The sequence below is a fragment of the Lingula anatina genome, chromosome 1 (assembly GCF_051362555.1).
Source record: "Lingula anatina isolate TDL-2025a chromosome 1, LinAna3.0, whole genome shotgun sequence".
NCBI lineage: Eukaryota > Metazoa > Brachiopoda > Lingulata > Lingulida > Lingulidae > Lingula > Lingula anatina.
In genome coordinates, this window is record NC_141767.1 from 38,707,345 (window position 1) to 38,725,024 (window position 17,680).

At 33.5% G+C, this 17,680-nt stretch overlaps 2 protein-coding genes and 1 long non-coding RNA gene across 3 annotated transcripts; 1 reads left to right on the forward strand and 2 right to left on the reverse strand.

Annotated features, from left to right (window-relative positions):
• Positions 1–308: 308 nt before the first annotated feature.
• Positions 309–11,069, reverse strand: LOC147764335 (putative RNA helicase mov-10-B.1). The gene is made up of 6 exons (XM_087000472.1): positions 10,901–11,069; positions 4,858–5,312; positions 3,887–4,063; positions 3,049–3,137; positions 2,423–2,538; positions 309–2,085 (listed from the first exon to the last, which is right to left on the reverse strand). Exons 2-6 carry the CDS (start codon positions 5,287–5,289, stop codon positions 2,021–2,023), a joined length of 879 nt encoding a protein of 292 aa, XP_086856598.1. The 5' UTR covers positions 5,290–5,312; positions 10,901–11,069; the 3' UTR covers positions 309–2,020.
• Positions 10,565–12,318, reverse strand: LOC106160573 (zinc finger matrin-type protein 5). The gene is made up of 4 exons (XM_013537213.2): positions 12,128–12,318; positions 11,793–11,855; positions 11,496–11,570; positions 10,565–11,179 (listed from the first exon to the last, which is right to left on the reverse strand). Exons 1-4 carry the CDS (start codon positions 12,252–12,254, stop codon positions 10,920–10,922), a joined length of 525 nt encoding a protein of 174 aa, XP_013392667.2. The 5' UTR covers positions 12,255–12,318; the 3' UTR covers positions 10,565–10,919.
• Positions 12,319–12,444: 126 nt separating this feature from the next.
• LOC106160577 (uncharacterized) lies at positions 12,445–17,680 on the forward strand. Its single transcript, XR_001238149.2, has 2 exons — positions 12,445–12,679; positions 17,154–17,680. It is a non-coding gene; the product is annotated as an uncharacterized LOC106160577 (long non-coding RNA).

The window sequence follows — 17,680 nt, forward strand, 5'->3', positions numbered from 1 at the left end:
TTAAAAAAAAAACTACGTAAGAGTGACAATAGGTCATGTGTTTCGAATGCACCCCCACTCTCCGATCAGACATTACTTTTGTATAATTCACAGTCCATCTTCGTTGTAGTTTGTGACTTTACGTCATTTCTTAGTGAAGCGGTGTTGTCCTCAATTTACCTTAAATGTCCAAATTACTAAGAAGAAACCACTTGCAAGAATTATAAGGCTTTTTATACTGCTAGGTCTATAGACGTGATACACACGATATTTTGCAACCCCACAAAATCTGTTTCTTAAAATTTTGGTTCCACCACAAAGCTTAGCACTATCATTCTTTTTTGCTTTATTGATATATTTTCAGTACATAAATAACCATTGTCTGTTGCCCAATTTTGCACAAAATTAAGATAATCCCCAAAACCTCATTAATTGTGTTTCCTCCATCCCAAAAAATATTAAAAATTTCTCCTCATAATTTAGTAGTGCACTGGCATCTACACAGTACATAAATGTATCATTATAATAACATCTTGTTCTTACTGATAACATAATTAGCTTAATTCCATAACAATTTTAAAATGTTAATAACAATGAAAATTCAAAGTAGATGGCAAGATTCTTATTGTGCTGATAAAGATAAAATATGTTAATTCAATACTGATTAGGTACTGTATACTGGCTCATTGAAAAAAGGGAACCGTTTCACAAAAAAATCTGGATAGCCAACTATACAAAGTCAACTTTGCGATATTGTCTTACAACTACAATTTTTTAAGAATGATTGGTCCACAGTTGATGAGTAGAATATACATAAATGGGCTACTGGCACCACTGCAAGTAAAAGACTTGCCAAGACAATCAAAATGTAAATCAAAGGAAAGTGAAAAGAAAGTAAAAAGACTGGAAAAAATGAGGCAAAATTGATAACTTGGTTAATGAGTGAACAATACTCTAGTTTTGATTAAATCAGAACTTTTCTTGCACCTTTTCTTGGGGAATAGGGGATTGGTGTAGTGAAAGCCCAACCTTAACCTTTGGATGCTATTCTCATTAAACATATGCATAAAAGACAAAATTTAGACCACAAATAGATTCATGCAATCTACCAACCTTTTTTACAGTGAGTCATTGCAACTTATCAGTTAATTCTGGCCTAGGCTATCTGTAAGATTCTTACAACTGTGAAGTGCAACTTAGCCAGCTAAGTCTTTATAGGCTCAGATTTTAGACTACAAACCAGCTTCAAACATTTAGTAAAGCAAGTGCAAGGAATAGTTAGTTTGAAGGCTCTGCCTCCCCATAGGGTGAGAACAAACACAGTCACACTGTATGATACATTACAGAAAACATTGGTTAAAAATATACTCTGGAATTTTACATTTTCACTAGTATAGAATCAATTTGATTTCTAAAACTGACTTATTATAAAAATACTCCTGTCAATTTAAAACTTTTTCATAAAGCATATCTGAAATACACTGATAAAATGTTATTAAAAATATTAAAATTTGATATTCACAGATAAAATAGGCTCAAGTCAAAATGATTAAGACAATTATTGAAGCATTATTCAAACCCCAATTTTGATTATTTTCATACAATTAGTGATTCACAAGTTCTTTAACAGAGTTGTACCTAATCTGACTACATGATATCTATCAAAATCTCTCTAAAATCAAGTGACAAAAAATGCCCACAGTTTCAAGCACCATAAAATATGGCTTAAGTAAGTAATATCCTCAATTGTTTCATAATAAACATCATGTCACTTGAATGTACCATTCTCCAGAAAAAAAGATGAACTTGCAAGGTTTGATAAGTCTGCGTTTACAGGTAGATGTCATAATTTAATATACATGAGGCAGCTTTATATCGTGGTCAACAATATTATATTATATCAGTTTCTCTAGCCTCCATGTCTTATTCGTCATAATATTTTGATTTTCAAATTCAGGGTCCCCTAGTAAAAGATCTTGCATTTCCTCTTGATCACAGAAGAATCTGAGTTGAGAATACAGTTGAGAATACAGAGTTAAAATTAGGCCTCTCCTCTCCACTTGGGGTCCTCTTGCAACTGAACCTGGCTGACATCCATGGTTACATCTTGAAAAATAATATATTCCCAAAAAAGTTTAAATGGTGCAGTAATAATAATAATAATAATAATAATAATAATAATAATAATTAAAATCAATAAATCTTGGACACATTACTTGTCCTACGTCTGAATAACATGACAGACAAGAAGAAAATAGTTGCTCTTGAAAATGGACTTTAAGTAATGAAAATGCAAGATGACAGCTAGTAGATAGTACATGTGCATGCAATTTATTTGAAATTCTGACTTTTCAGTCCTAATGATTTAGATTATTTATAGCCAATAATCTGAGAAAATAAAATATTCAACAGAGAAATTGATTGCAATAAATCCTGCTCGTACCTGACTGCTTAATATTCACTGCAGCAAACCTCTCTACGACATCGTCGAGCTGATCAGTAGGGTCATCGTAATCACATCCTGTGTACGCTTTTTTCTCGAGGCAGTACTTAAGGAAACTACACCAAAGAGAAGTTGAAAATAAAGAAAGAATTGCCTACTTTCTTTTGTCTTTCTGTATGGACTTTCATTCACAATAAAAGAAAGAATTGCCTAGTAGACACTATTTTGTCTGTCAGTTTGGAGTTTAATTTACATGTTTTTTAACTTTCCTTTTTTTTCTTTTTTTTTTTTTTTTCATTTAACAGTCTGTCTGAACTAAAACATGATAGCTTTCTCTTTTTAATCTTTCTATCCTCTGTTTTTTTTTTTTTTTTGTCAGTCTGTCTGAACAAACATTAAAAATTTAATTTATGAACTTTATTAAATCCTTAACATTTCTTTTTTTGTTGGTTTGTCTGTCTGTCTGAACAAGAGTTCTTAGAAACAATGAGATTAAATAAAGATTAAATAAAGGAAAAAAATTTTGAACCTAACATGGCTGATTTGTGTTTGGTTTGAAAAAGTCTTATAATTTGATTGAACTTTTTTTGCTTACTGATCAAATAAATTAAAATAATTCACTTCACCTGTTCCAATGTTCATCTTGCGAAAGAAGAAACGGATTCCCTACAACAATCAATAGGGCCTTTGCTCTTGTGATCGACACATTAAACCTCTGAAAAAAAAATTAATCCCACATGTAACTGTATGTGCAGGTGAACACTGAAGACAGTATAGTCTGAGACTAACTGTTCATATCTCTTCTGTGAATTCCGCATCACATGGCATAGTCTCTGCAGTGCCATAGTGGAAAGAAATGGTGATGAAAATAGTATGGACTATAGCTGTTTAAATAACCTTACACTTCAAAATATGTGTGTGCACATCCACATGTACAAAGTCTTATGAATTATGTGTTCATGCATGTACACATGCCACAGCACAATCATGGTAATGACACTATCTTTTCAATGGGCAAAAATGATCAAACTTTCAAATGTATACCTTTATAAACACATAAAGTATATAGTATTAGTGGTACTCTTACTGCACAGATTAGAACTATAGAGTAGCTTACTTTTTTATTCTGTTGTGACCATCCAATAGGAATTGGGTAGGAGTATCAAAATTTTAAAAATTAATGGCCTAAAAAATACCGCATCTGTAAAATTCACGATTTCCCCCCCACTGAAAAAAATCAAGTTATTACCATATGCTGAGGTGGCACTAGCAATTTTTCTAAAGCCAAATTACTACTTTTTAATCACTTTTTTCTCCAAAATGGTTTAAATTTGACTAAAATAAGTCAAATCAACCCTATTTTGTTTAGCCAATTGAAGTCAGTTTTAGCATTTGGCTTAATTGGGCAGTGTTAACTCTACCCCAGTTTGTGTGTCCACATGCATAAGTGTACAAATGACTGACCTTTGGGTTCTTTAAAAAGCCCAGCTTGAACTCTGCGTCCAGAGCCAGGTAATCGGGGTTACTCCTCACGGTGGACACCATGATGACCCGTCTCTCCTGACCCTGAAATTCCTCCACACTGCCCACCTTTATGTCCCGAAAGTTTTTCTTGAACAGCAGTTGCCTCAGTTTTTGAACCTGTGGAGAGAATAAAAAGGGATGTCTGTGCATTTACAGGCCCGTAACCAGCAATTTCAAAAGGGGGGTTCTTTTTCTGAAAAAGTGGACCTTTTTCCATAAAAACTTCATGTACCTAGATCAAATTTTACCTACAGTGGACCTTTTCCCAGCAAAAGTGGCAGTTCTTTAAAAACCCCGAACCCCCCCTGGCTACGCGCCTGATTTAATACTCATCCGTTACATTCAGCATTTACTTTATCTTTATCTTATTTTACTAGTAGTTAGCCATAACTCTGAACAGGCTGCATATTGTTAGTACATTACATTATAACCAAGCTCAGGTGGATTAGTAATTGAATTTGCCATGTGAAATGGGAGTGAGCAAATTCACCACAATTTTAATTTTAATTTTTAAAATTTTTCTTTATACTTTATCACATGTACACTTCTGTAGTTAAAGTAGGACTTTTTATAAGCCTAACAGTACCATATCTATAACATACTATTAACTCAGATGTATTGTGGCTGTACTTTAAGGTAAATGGAATGTTGGACCTTTAAAGAATGTTGACTACTGGCTCTTTAGAGCTACGCCACATTCTTAGAATCTATTGCCCTAACTCAGCAAAAAGGCCCAGTTAATAATTGTAAACAAATTTGCAAAGTTTTACTAGGCAGCTTCAATTAATTGGCATTTGGCGTGAAGCCCGATTTGATATTGCAAACTGTTGTTAGTAACTTGAAAAGGGAGAGGGACTGGGGAGGGGTTGCCTGTATTCATCATGGAATAAGCTCTGTCATATTTCCCTCACTTGTTTTCTGTAGGGGGAAATAATTCCAATTTCATTCTGCAAGACTCGGATGCCTCTGGCCTCCAGTAGCTTCTCCACATATCCCAACACAATAGTTGCTTCTTCTGGATTGAAGAATGATGGACTCCTTTCCTCCCTCATGTCCTCCCCAACCACTCCATGGAATACAAAGGGACACCCCATTTTTGGTAAACCTTCCCAGTTGCAGAGGGACTCCCTGGCAAGTCGGTCAGCACAGGCTTCTAGCTTGTTGTCGTAGAACTGTTCGTTTGGAAGCTTGAGGATAGCAGGATGTGATCTGTAGTTTTTGAGGAGTTTTGTAAGGAAGAATGGGTTGTAATGGCCTTGACGTTGGTACAGTACATCTTGATCGTCGTCACCTGAGCCAGGACTCGAACCACCCCTCTTCTTGTACACATCACAGTAGGTCATGTATCTTTCTAAGAGTGAGAGTCCTGTAAGACATTAAAATGATGAGACATTTCATATACATGTATAAATATATAAATGAAGTTATTCTTTATCAAAGAAACTAAATAACTATGAGGTTCAAAAGGTTTAATTTCACCATTATATGTACAAAAGAGATGAAAGAGACATTTTGTCAATGCTTAAGTACAAAATCTCTACTACCACATGTAAAAGTATTTCAGTGTTTGCAATTTTACCAGAGCTTACAGAACTACCAAAAAAAAACTGATCCTTGTCAAAACCTAGTCCTAGTCAAAAGAAAGATTTTCTTTTGTCAAATTTAAAATTATTGAAGGAATAATTCTGGGCACATCCATAGCAGTAAAAATGTTTCATTAATTGCATTACCTTTTATTTTACTTAAATCTTAGAAGCAGAAATCACTGGTCAATAAAAAGCTTTAAGAATAAGTCCTACATGTATATGATTTTACCAGACTCTCAAACACCTTTGTAAATATTATAGTTAATCATAGTACTTTTGTCCACAATTTTCAACTTCACTTTTCTTTTAGTCATAGTCTTATTTCATTTTTATTTAAGCCCGAGGTAGTAATGTAACTTCCCCTTTTAATGCATTTCATAACACATACACTCACACACACTGGCAGATTAAAACTTTACTATTACTCATATTATCATTTTTATTATAATGGCTGTTGGGGGCATATTATTATAATTAAATATATTAAAAACTATTATAATTATAATTATATATATTAAAAACTTATTTGCAATATAAAACAAAATTTACCTGCATAATTATCACTGCTTCCTTATTATTAATCCAGCAGAGAGCTTAACCTTTGGGAGTTTACAGGGAAATATCAACAAGTGTGCTTTATGTAATCTCATTTAATGGCCTATTAATTAGGCAAATGACTTTATAACTTTATAACTTAGCCTAGTGAGACCCAAGGGAAATTTACAGACTGACCCTCTCAAAGGTCTTCAGGCCCATAAGTCACACCCTTAAGAAATGCACAAAACAATAATGCACAAAATAGGAGACTATCAATTCTGATACAATAATACATTATGTTTAACTGCACAGTCAACATCAAATGTTTTAAAATTATGCACAACAGGTAACACCGACGAAAGTAAAAGCATAAGGCTTCAGGCCCATCAGAGTTCAAGTTTATACTTAGAAAGTGCCAAAATGAGAAAAATGAAAATTTCACAAAAAAAATGCATAAATTTAATAAAAGTGATAATCTAATAGAGCTGGTTTTTTAATATGAGCTGTATGTCAATCCTAAGAATCATTCTTGTAAGACTAGTTGAAAAATTAGAAAGTAACAGTTTTCTTTCTATAACGTTACGGTGGCAGTGTACAAAAGAGGTTTTTTGTCAATTTTGATGCAACATTACATAATGATTAACTGTATAAATACCACCAATTTTAAAATATCTACTATTAAAAACATGGACATTAAAAAAAGGTGATTACCACTGGGCTTCATGCCCAAGGGAGCTCTAAGTCCCACATTGAAAATTCCAGTATGTGAAAGATAAAAATTTTCACAAAAAACCTCTATAACTTCCAGAAAATTAACTAATGAGACAGATTTTCCAACTGAAGCTGTATTTCAGTCCTGTGTTTCTTTCCTTTAAGTGTAAAAAGAGCAAGTGACATGGTTTTCCTTTCACGGTCACTAAGGAGGCAGTGCCTAAAATAGGGTTTTGTTCAATTTTGATGCAATATTACATAATGCTTGACAGCATAATAACCATCAGTTTTTTAATGATAAAATAAAACTATCATGGGTATTCACAAAATGTGTCTAGCCCATAGAGTTCAGAAACACTTTGAAAATCCCAAAATCTAAACAAGAGAAACTGTATTAAAAAGAGTTTATTTCCATTTTCAATACCTTTTTTACATGAAAAAAAATAATCGATTTACTGTCATTTTTATATGATCAATTAAAATATGTTGTCAAAGGAAAAATATCAAAAGAACAAATTTAAATGTCCAACTTGCTCCATTCTGAGATTCTTAACTTAGTGAATGATTGAATCTGACGAACTTCAATGATATGAGTTCCCTTCCATTTTTGATACTTTATTACACAATGCACAATAAAAGGTGTACTGTCATTTTTATATAATCAACTAACAATATTTTTAAGAAGCAGAAAATGTCAAAACAACACTTTTACATATCTAATTTGTTCCATATTGAGACTGTTAACATGCCTAAGAATTAAATCTGAAGAAAAGCCACTTATATGCAAAAAGGCTAATAACTTCATCAAAACTTAACTGATCAAGCTTATTTTCAAACTTGATCTGTATATTAGTCAGACTGATCACTCCTGTAAGTTTCAAGACAAAAGGCTGATTGGTTTTCCTTAAAATGTGTTATCAGTGTTGCATATATGCTGAATAATGAAAAATAAAACAGCGTAACTTTAAATTTGTAAAAATAGTCCAATCAAGCCAATTTTCGAACTTGACCTGTGTATTATGAATGTTCATCAGTTCTGTAAGTTTCAAGCCAAAAGGTAAAATGGTTTTCCACTTATCGTGTTATCAGTGCTGCATATTTGCTGAGAAAATGCAGAAAATGGTTCATTTTGTTAATTTTGATGCAATAATAAATCATGCCTACAATAGCACTGTCAATCAACACTGAATTTTAATCATGCACAACAGGTGACATTGTCAATAACAGGAGCGGATCCAGAGATATTTTCTGACAGTATTCTAAATTATCTTTGTTGATCCATCCTACATTTTTGATGGTCTTCCAACAGAAAAAAAACAGATACCCATCAATATGAACTTTAAAATCTGAAAGACCCAGAAGACGGCCTCAATCCACCCCTGCAATAAGATTACAGTTTCAGGACCAAATTCACATAATGAAAATCCCAATATTTGAATAATGATGACAATGCATAAAATAATATTACATAATGTTTAAAGACATAAAAACCAATGCAACTGTTTATGTGGAAATACAGAGAATGTGAAGAGCTTCAGGTGGATGGGAGCTGAAAATGCCAGTGTTTGAAAAATAAATTAAAAAGAAAGCACAACAAAAATATCCCATTAAAGCTGCTATTCAAACTTTTAATCTTGCTGTAATAACATGATATGAATAACCCCAATGTGTTTGAGGATAATAAGGCACTGTTATTCAAATTTTTTTTTCTTTTGTTAACTTATTTGCAATATTAAACAACATTTACCTGCATAATTATCACAGATTCCTAATTATGTGACACAGGTAAGAGAGCTTAACCTATGGGACTTTACTGGGAAATCTCACCATGTGTTTTATGTAATCTTATTTAATGGGCACTTGGAAATTAATTAGGCAAATGATTTTATAGCTCTGAACTTAGCTTGTGACTACCCCAAGGGACAATTACCACCATCCATAAACAGTAGCCCCATATAGCACTCTATAGAGCTGCACTGCTTCCAGAACAGAAAACAATCACTCTGATTTTCCAACACAAACTGCACGTCAGTCTTACAAAACTTTTCAGTAAGTTTGAGTATCATAAGTAACATGGTTTTTCCTTAATGGTCATTCCGGCAGCCATTTCCAAAATAGGGTTTTCTTCAACTTTTATGCAATATAACATAATGACCATCAATTTTTAATAATAAAATAAAGGTATCATGGATATACAGAAAATGTGACATGGAAAGGTCTTCAAGGCCATGGAAGTTCAGAGTCACACTTTCAAAATGCCAAAATGTACCTGTATACAAGAGATAACTGTATTGAATTGATTTTCTTCCATTTTCAACACCTTTTTTTCATATAACAAAGTAATCAATTTACTGTCATTTTTAAATGAACAACTGAGAAAATTGTTGACATAGGATATCAATAGAACAATTTTAAATGTCCAGTTTGCTCCATTCTGAGATTCTGAACATGGTGAATGATTGAATCTGACAAACTGTAAAGATATGAGTTTATTATTATTTCCATTTTTTGACACTTTATTACACAATTACAGGTTTACCATCTTTTTTATATGATCAACTAACAATATTGTTAAGATGCAGAAAATGTCAAAAGAACACCTTTACATATCTAATTAGTTCACAGATGAGATTGTTAACATGCCTAAGAATTAAATCAAAGGAAAAAAACACTTATATACAAAAAAGGCATAACTTCACCAGAACTGAACCAATGGAGCTTATTTTCGAACTCCATCTGTATTTCAGTAAGACTGATCACCCCTGTAAATTTCAAGACAATTGGCCAATTGATTTTCCTTGAAATGCGTTATCGGCATTGCATACATGCTAAAAAAAGTGAAAAAACAGCATAACTTCCATAAAATTAGTCCAATCACGCTGATTTTCAAACTTGACCTGTGTATTATGAATAGTCATCAGTTCTGTAAGTTTCAAGCCAAAAGGTAAAACGGTTTTTCACTTATCGTGTTATCAGTGTTGCATATATGCTTAAAAAAATGAAAAAAGAGCATAACTTCCATAAAAATGGCCCAATCATGCTGATTTTCGAACTTGACCTGCGTATTATGTATATTCATTAGTTCCATAAGTTTCAAGCCAAAAGGTAAAACGGTTTTTCACTTATCGTATTATCGTTGTTGCATATATGCTGAAAAAAGTGAAAAAACAGCATAACTTCCATACAGATGGCCATATCATGCTGATTTTTGAACTTCACCTGCATATTATGAAAGCTCATCAGTTCTGTAAGTTTCAAGCCAAAAGGTAAAACGGTTTTTCACTTATCATGTTATCGGTGGTCAAAGTGCACGGCAACGACGACAGACGCAGGTGATGTACATAACCTGTGTCTGTACATAAAAAGGGACAAATTTTCAAACTGTTTTCTCAACTTGATACCTTTGTAAGTGTAAATATATGTCATAAAGTACTTGTCAAACTCCTGGATAAACCAGTTATATTATTATAATCTTGACATGTCCCTTTCTTTTCTTATCAGACATAACACAATGTAACTGAGGGGCCGTAGCGATAGTCCGAAGGTTCAATAGTCCGAAGGTTCATTGGTCCGAAGGTTCACTACAGAACCTTCGGACCAATGAACCCTTGATTAAAAAATCGATAAAAATGTTACCACTTTTCGGACCAATGAACCTTCGGACTATCGAGAAGCCCCCATAACTGATTGAAGTAGTATTTCATATCATATTAACACATTTTTATATTATACAATAAAGACAAGTTAAAGGGTATGAAAATATAAAACAATCAAGAAAGGAAAATTTGCTTGTTTACAAACTTGAAACTTTCAGCTTAGAACCTTTATTGCTATAGACTGGTTTTTCAAAATGTAACAAAAGAGTCAGATACACTTCCTTGTATTAGAAATGTATTCAAATCATCTGCTGCACCACTAACAGAGCACAAAAACACTGCTCACATGCTATTTAACATATCATACTAGTTGGCCAAATTGGCTTTAATCAGTCTCTGGTTATTTTAGAAGGAGATCCCAATCAGTCCAGATGGAATGAGTGATCTCAGTTGAACTGTTGACTTATCTCAAATGAGCCAATAATGCCATCAGGTTGGGTAAAACCTAAATTCATGATTCTCACTTTTTCGTCAAATATCCTTTCAACCCCACTCTTCTTGTTCAAGGTTTATACTGCACCATACATGTGGAGGTGGAGGAAGTAATGAAGGAGGCAGATTTGTTACACCTAATAATGTTGGTGGTAGACTAAAAGCTAGCTGGGCCAGATTTGGTTTTAATTCTGTCCTTGGGGATTCTGGTTTCTTTGCCTTAGCCCTTTTTGCCAGCCAGTCTTCTATAGATGGAGGGTTTTCTTTTAATTTCCGTTTCTTTCTCACAGATTCAGCTTTTTCTTGCAATACTGAAATATGTCAAGCTCAATTTTATAAAAAAAATTCTAATTACTTAAAAGAAATCATTTTTACATTTTACTTAGAGATTTTATATCATTTAAACATAAAAAGCTTTCCTTTACATACATTTTAATGATTCATTTAAGGCTCGTCCTAATCATTATTAATCAATTTCTATTTCTTTTATCTGAAATTTTAATTTTTCTGATATTTAAGTGACACAGTGTAGAAAAATAATAAAAAATATATATTTCTTAATGACCACCACAGGTTTCATGAAGGTATGTGCCTTCATTTATTATAATGGTTTATTATAATTATTACTTTGCTGCTCCAATTGCTTTTTCCTATCTTCAGTAAGGTGGGAGTACTTGCAGCCTTCCCCAAAAGGACATTCACCTGCATTAAAAAAAAAAGTGGTCATATATTGAGATATATTATGAAAGCACTCATTACATACTGTATAATTAATTCTTCAAGCATCTTAAAAATGACGAAATCAATTTATGCTCATGATTTTTGCAAAATTTTCACTCTTTTTCAAACTGTTTGCATATATTTGGTGAAGACGTATTTTTCAATTTTGCTTTTTATATTTTTCTTCTTTTAATAATGGCATACCACTTGTCATCATTGTTCTGCATGGCTTTTTCATTGATTCTTCAGCAAGGAGTGAACTGGGATCTACCCAAAACAAGGAAACAAATATTAATGACAAACATTGAAAGTTTTGTTATGTTTGAATGTAGATCAAGTCATCCAGCAAACAACAAGTCCATTGTGTCCTGCCAAAATATGTATTGTACCTTGCCAAAATAGCTTAGTCTCAGGTGTGTATTCTAAACTTACCGTCCCAAAAATGGACACTTTCAAGAAATCTACAAAAAATCAAAAGTACAGCAAGTGATACTGAGAGAGTTCAATATAGGCTTTCTTAGTAGATCTACAGTACCTACCTTTGAAAAAACTGTAATGTAACTTTCTCATTCTTTGATGACTGACACCTTTCAAATGGTTCTTTCTATTGGTAGGATTATCGGCAAAAGATTTGTCACAAAAATCACAATAATATCGTTTCCCCATTCTAGTAAAAAGGTGTCAAGAACACTCCTACTCGAAAGATGGCGCTGTACCTTTGAAGGTCTCGTGTACTACTACGCAAAGCGTCAGACAAAAAGTAGTACTCATTGATACAATTTTTTACTCTCACACCAATATTTGGGTTTATTTAGCACACTGACGATAAGTCGTATGAAAATAAATTCTCTTCTGATATTTTTATGTTCTGCCTTACATCTTAACTCTTTTTTCATATATTAAGTAGTCCGCACTGATTCCTAACACCAAACGGCAAGATGGAGTCAAAACGATCGCTGTCGAGTTTATTCTACACTGGTTTCCTGAAAAAAGGTTCCGTTTGGGCGGCAGCAATTATGGTTATGGCTGTTGGTGCAGACGCTTTTTTTAACTCTACTGTAAATTCTTTTTACGAAAAGCGGAATAAAGGAGTAAGTAATGAGACACTTAGAGTTAGATCTTGTTTTCAGTCTCGAGTATCACAAGTTTTAGTAGGATCCACATGGTTTTTATGTATTGTACAGGCACAGCGTGTCTGTACATACATCCGTCACCTGCGGCTGTCATTTTCTTCGATCGGCCGCACTTTCAGGGATAACACGATACGTGGAACACCTATCTCTACTCAGCGACAGACACAAATCTCACCGACTAATTGATAATCTCATACCAACTATGTATCACCAGGACTACTTGACCAGAATCTGCGGCAGTAAATGCATAGGCCACATTCACAATAAAGGACTAACTAGTCTGTGGATCAAATGTGTCCTCTTATCCCCTAATAGGCACTGAATAAATTCCCCCTGGGGATTACGCATCAAGTATTAAAGTGGGTATGTCATATTTAATCCACGATCTGTTTTTCCACGGATCAACTATGGTTGGATAATGCCCACAAACATCCTCTCCAGATGTGTCTATGCCAAGCAGGGCCTGTGAGATAGCATATTTAGATTCAGAGTTGGATATTCAGCTTGATCAGACTTTTTGTTTTGTTTTGTTTTGCAAAAGTTTAGCACAAAATTCATGCATAAGCACTCCTGTTTACAATTTCTGATTGGTATGCTGTGCTTCAACCAGTTTGTGAATGCACCATGATTGGGGAGGGGATCTTAAATTTTTATGTACAGACACAGATGTGTCTGTACATATAGCCATCATCTGCGTCTGTCGTCGCCGTCGCCGTCGTCGCCATCGCCGTGCACTTTTACCGATAACACGATAAGTGGAAAACTGTTTTTTCTTTTGGCTTGAAACTTACAGAACTGATGAATATTCATAATACGCAGGTCAAGTTCGAAAATCAGCATGATCGGGTCACTTATAGGGAATTTATGCTGTTTTTTCACTTTTTTCAGCATATATGCAGCACCGATAACACGATAAGTGGAAAACCATGTTACCTTTTGGCTTGAAACTTACAGAACTGATGAATATTCATAATACGCAGGTCAAGTTCGAAAATCAGCATGATCGGGTCACTTATAGGGAATTTATGCTGTTTTTTCACTTTTTTCAGCATATATACAGCACCGATAACACGATAAGTGGAAAACTATTTTACTTTTTGGCTTGAAACTTACAGATCTGATGAATATTTATAATACGCAGGCCAAGTTCGAAAATCAGCGTGATTGGGTCATTTTTAGTGAATTTAGGCTATTTTTTCTCTTTTTTCAGCATATATGCAGCACCGATAACACCATAAATGGAAAACCATTTTACCTTTTGGCTTGAAACTTACAGAACTAATGAATATTCATATTACGCAGGTCAAGTTCGAAAATCAGCATGATCGGGCCATTTTTAGGGAAGTTATGCTGTTTTTTCACTTTCTTCAGCATATATGCAGCACCGATAACACGATAAGTGGAAATCCATTTTACCTTTTGGTTTCAAACTTACAGAACTGATGAATATTCATAATACGCAGGTCAAGTTTGAAAATCAGTATGATTGGGTCATTTTTAGGGAAGTTATGCTGTTTTTCACTTTTTTCAGCATATATGCAACACTGATAACATGATAAGTGGAAAACCATTTAACCTTTTGGTTTGAAACTTGCAGAACTAATGAGTATTCATAATACGCTGGTCAAGTTTGAAAATCAGCATGATCGGGTCATTTTTAGGGAAGTAATGCTGTTTTTTCACTTTTTTCAGCATGTATGCAACACCTTTGTGCTATATGACGGTACTGTATGGATAGCAGTCTTTAAAATTGTCCCTTGGGTGATCACTAATTAAATTAAGGTCTATAAAGTCACTTGCCTACTCATTAATTTTCAATTGGCCACTAAATGAGATTACATAAAACACTCCTTGAGATTTCCCTGTAAAGTCCCATAGGTTTAGCTCTCTTAACTGTGTCACAAAATTAGGATTTGGTGATAATTGTGCAGATAAATGGTGTTTAACATTGCAAATAATTTACAACAAAAAGAATGTGTTATGCCAACATGCTATAGATGAATAACAGTGCTTTATTTTTCTCAAACTTGGTGGGGTTATTAATATCAAGTTAATACAGCTAGATTAAAAGTTTGAATAGCAGCTTTATTGGAATTTTTTACGTTTTATTTAAAATTTTTTTAAAATTATTTTTCAAACACTAGCATCTTCAAGATGTGATTTTATACTCCCATCCACCAGAAGTGCTGTGCATTTTCTGTTTTTTTGTATATAATTGTTATTTCTTCAGATTTAATTCTTAGGCATGTTAACAGTCTCATTATGGAACTAATAAGATATGTAAAAGTGTTGTTTTGACATTTTCTGCTTCTTAACAATATTGTTTGTTGATTATATAAAAATGACGGTAAACCTGTTATAATATTGTGCATTGTGTAATAAAGTATCATAAATGGAAAGGAACTCATCATTGCAGTTTGTCAGATTTAATCATTCACTATGTTCAGCATCTGCAAATGGAGCAAATTGGACATTGAAAATTGTTCTATTGATATTTTTCCTATGTCAACAATTTTCCTAGTTGAACATTTAAAAATGACAGTTTATTGATCATTTTGTTTTAAAAAAGGTGTTGAAAATGGAAAGAAAATCATTTCAGTACAGTTATCTCTTGTTTACATTTTGGCATTTTGAAAGTGTGACTCTGAACTTCCATGGCCTTGAAGACCTTCCCAAATCACATTTTCTGAATATTCATGATACTTTTATTTTTTTTATAAAAAATTTGATGGTCATTATGCTGTTAAGTATTATGTTTTATTGCAAGAAAGTTGAAGAAAACCCTATTTTGGACACTGCTGCCAGGATAGCGATTAAGGGAAAACCATGTTACTTACGATACTGAAACTTAGTGAAAAGTTTCATAAGACAGAAGTGCGCAGCTTGTGTTTGAAAACCAGTGTGATTGTTTTCTGTTTTGGAGGCAATGCAGGTTTATAGTGTGCTATACTGGCATTTTCAAGTTGTGACTTATCACTCCCATCTGCCAGGAGCCCTGTACTCTTACTTTGTAACATTTTCTGTATTTTGTTAAGTTACAAGAATGATTCTTAGGATTGACATACAGCCAAAAAAAAAAAAATTAATAATATATATATATATATATAATGAGTTTAAGCAATTTGTTTTTGTGTGTGTAATTTTCACTGTACCTCATTCTGGCATTTCCAAAGTTTAACTCTTATCAGCCCGACACCTTAGGGACTATTTCCAGACCCTATCACGCTAACTGTGGATCGATCTATCTCCATGGGAATTCTCGCTAAATTGCAATCAATGTAAGTGGCTTAGTTGTCTGTCACGCCTACTGAAACTGGCATGCCAGAATCCTAAGACTCTCAAACTGAAAGCAATTTAGTGAGAAACCCCTTGGAGTTGGATTGATCCTGTTAGATTGATCTAGGTATGGGAACTTAGTCTAATGCTTGATACACATTTTACTTTCATCCTAATCCAGTGTTATGCAGAATAAGAATTTGATGTTGGCTATGCAGTTACAGTAAGCATAATACATTAGTTCATCAGAATTGACAGTATCCTATTTCCTGCGTTTTTATTTTCTGGTTTTTGTCTGTACATTTGACAGCTTTGCTGCCTTGTTACATTACCTCTCATCTCCTTAACTCACCTACTCCTGTAAAGCCAACCAATTTTCAAATCAACAGAGTCATAAGTAAGGCAAGATTCATTTAATCATGCACAGCATACTTATCAGTATGAATTTCCTGCTAGCAAATTTTTTAAAAAGTTTTTGAGCATATTTGAAATATAGATAAAACATAAGCAGGGTCTGAAGTTAATATTTGGCGCCTGGTAGACCCTAAGCCCATTACTGTATTTACATATTGACATTTTTAGTGTGTGACTTTGAAATCACATTGGCCTGAAGCACAATGTTATTTACATTTTCTGAATGTCCATGTTACCAATACCTGTAGCACATCGTTAAAAGTTGGTGGGGATTGTATTGTTAAACAGTTTGAATATTGCATTGGAATTGACAATCAAGGCAGCAAAGCTGTCAAATGTACAGACAACAGGAAAGAAAAATAGTCCAATTAAGCTGGATTGCCAATTGAGCTGTATGTCAACCATTCTTGTTACTTACAAAATAATATGTTTAAAACAGGTTTCCTTTCAGAGCATTTGTAGTGGCAGGACGCAAAATGTTTTTTATCAATTTTGATACAGTGTTTTATAATGCTTAACAGCTTATAATCACCATCAATTTTAAATTGTGCACTGCAGTACCTTAGATATCTAGAAAATGTGACAAGCAAAAGTCTTCAGTCCTAATGAAATTCAGTCACACCTTGAAAATGCCAATATGTGCACAAGGGGAGAGGGGTTATTAATGCCTTGATTGACTTATTGTTCTGATCTTTTTATGTTGTGGTAATTGATAAGTTAACAAACAGCACTTTTTTTTCAGTTGCTGTGGAAAGATGTCAAACTCCAAGTTTGCAAGCCTGAAGATTTATGATGGATGTCCATAGTGCACTGAAGACATTTGAAATGGATTGAAAAGCACTTTTTATGCTGTATATTATGATAAACCAAATATTTTCATCGAGTAAAAAACTGCAGGACATTGCCAACAGTTGGATTAAATACTACCACATACCTACAGATGTATACAACAGATATGGATTTGACACAAAGAAAAACAAAATTTCAAAACTTGCCAAGACACTGAAGAAATTTGCCTGATGATGTTACAATATCAGTTTTTGTAAAATTAAAAGTGTAACATTGACTGAACTGGAAATTTCATATTAGCTTTGTGCACAGTGTCTCAAGAACTGCAGTGCCACTTGAAATCAGTTGTAAATCACTAGCACAGGAACATACCTTTGTTTTGTTTGTCAGTTTGTTCAATAAAGGACTCACGGCTAGCTTAAAAATTTATAAATGTGTCATGTAAAATTTTCAATTTAAAATATATATTATATAGTTCTA

Excerpts from the sequence above, each read along its gene's own strand:
- LOC106160573 (XM_013537213.2), bottom strand. The coding sequence starts at position 12,254 with ATGGGGAAACGATATTATTGTGATTTTTGTGACAAATCTTTTGCCGAT. Across the intron at positions 11,571-11,792 it reads CAGAACAATGATGACAAGTG|GTGAATGTCCTTTTGGGGAA; the intron begins GTATGCCATTAT and ends TTTTTAATGCAG. Across the intron at positions 11,180-11,495 it reads AAAGCAATTGGAGCAGCAAA|TATTGCAAGAAAAAGCTGAA; the intron begins GTAATAATTATA and ends GACATATTTCAG.
- LOC147764335 (XM_087000472.1), bottom strand. The coding sequence starts at position 5,289 with ATGACCTACTGTGATGTGTACAAGAAGAGGGGTGGTTCGAGTCCTGGC. Across the intron at positions 3,138-3,886 it reads GCTTTTTAAAGAACCCAAAG|AGGTTTAATGTGTCGATCAC; the intron begins GTCAGTCATTTG and ends TTTTTTTTTCAG. Across the intron at positions 2,539-3,048 it reads CAAGATGAACATTGGAACAG|TTTCCTTAAGTACTGCCTCG; the intron begins GTGAAGTGAATT and ends TCTTTGGTGTAG.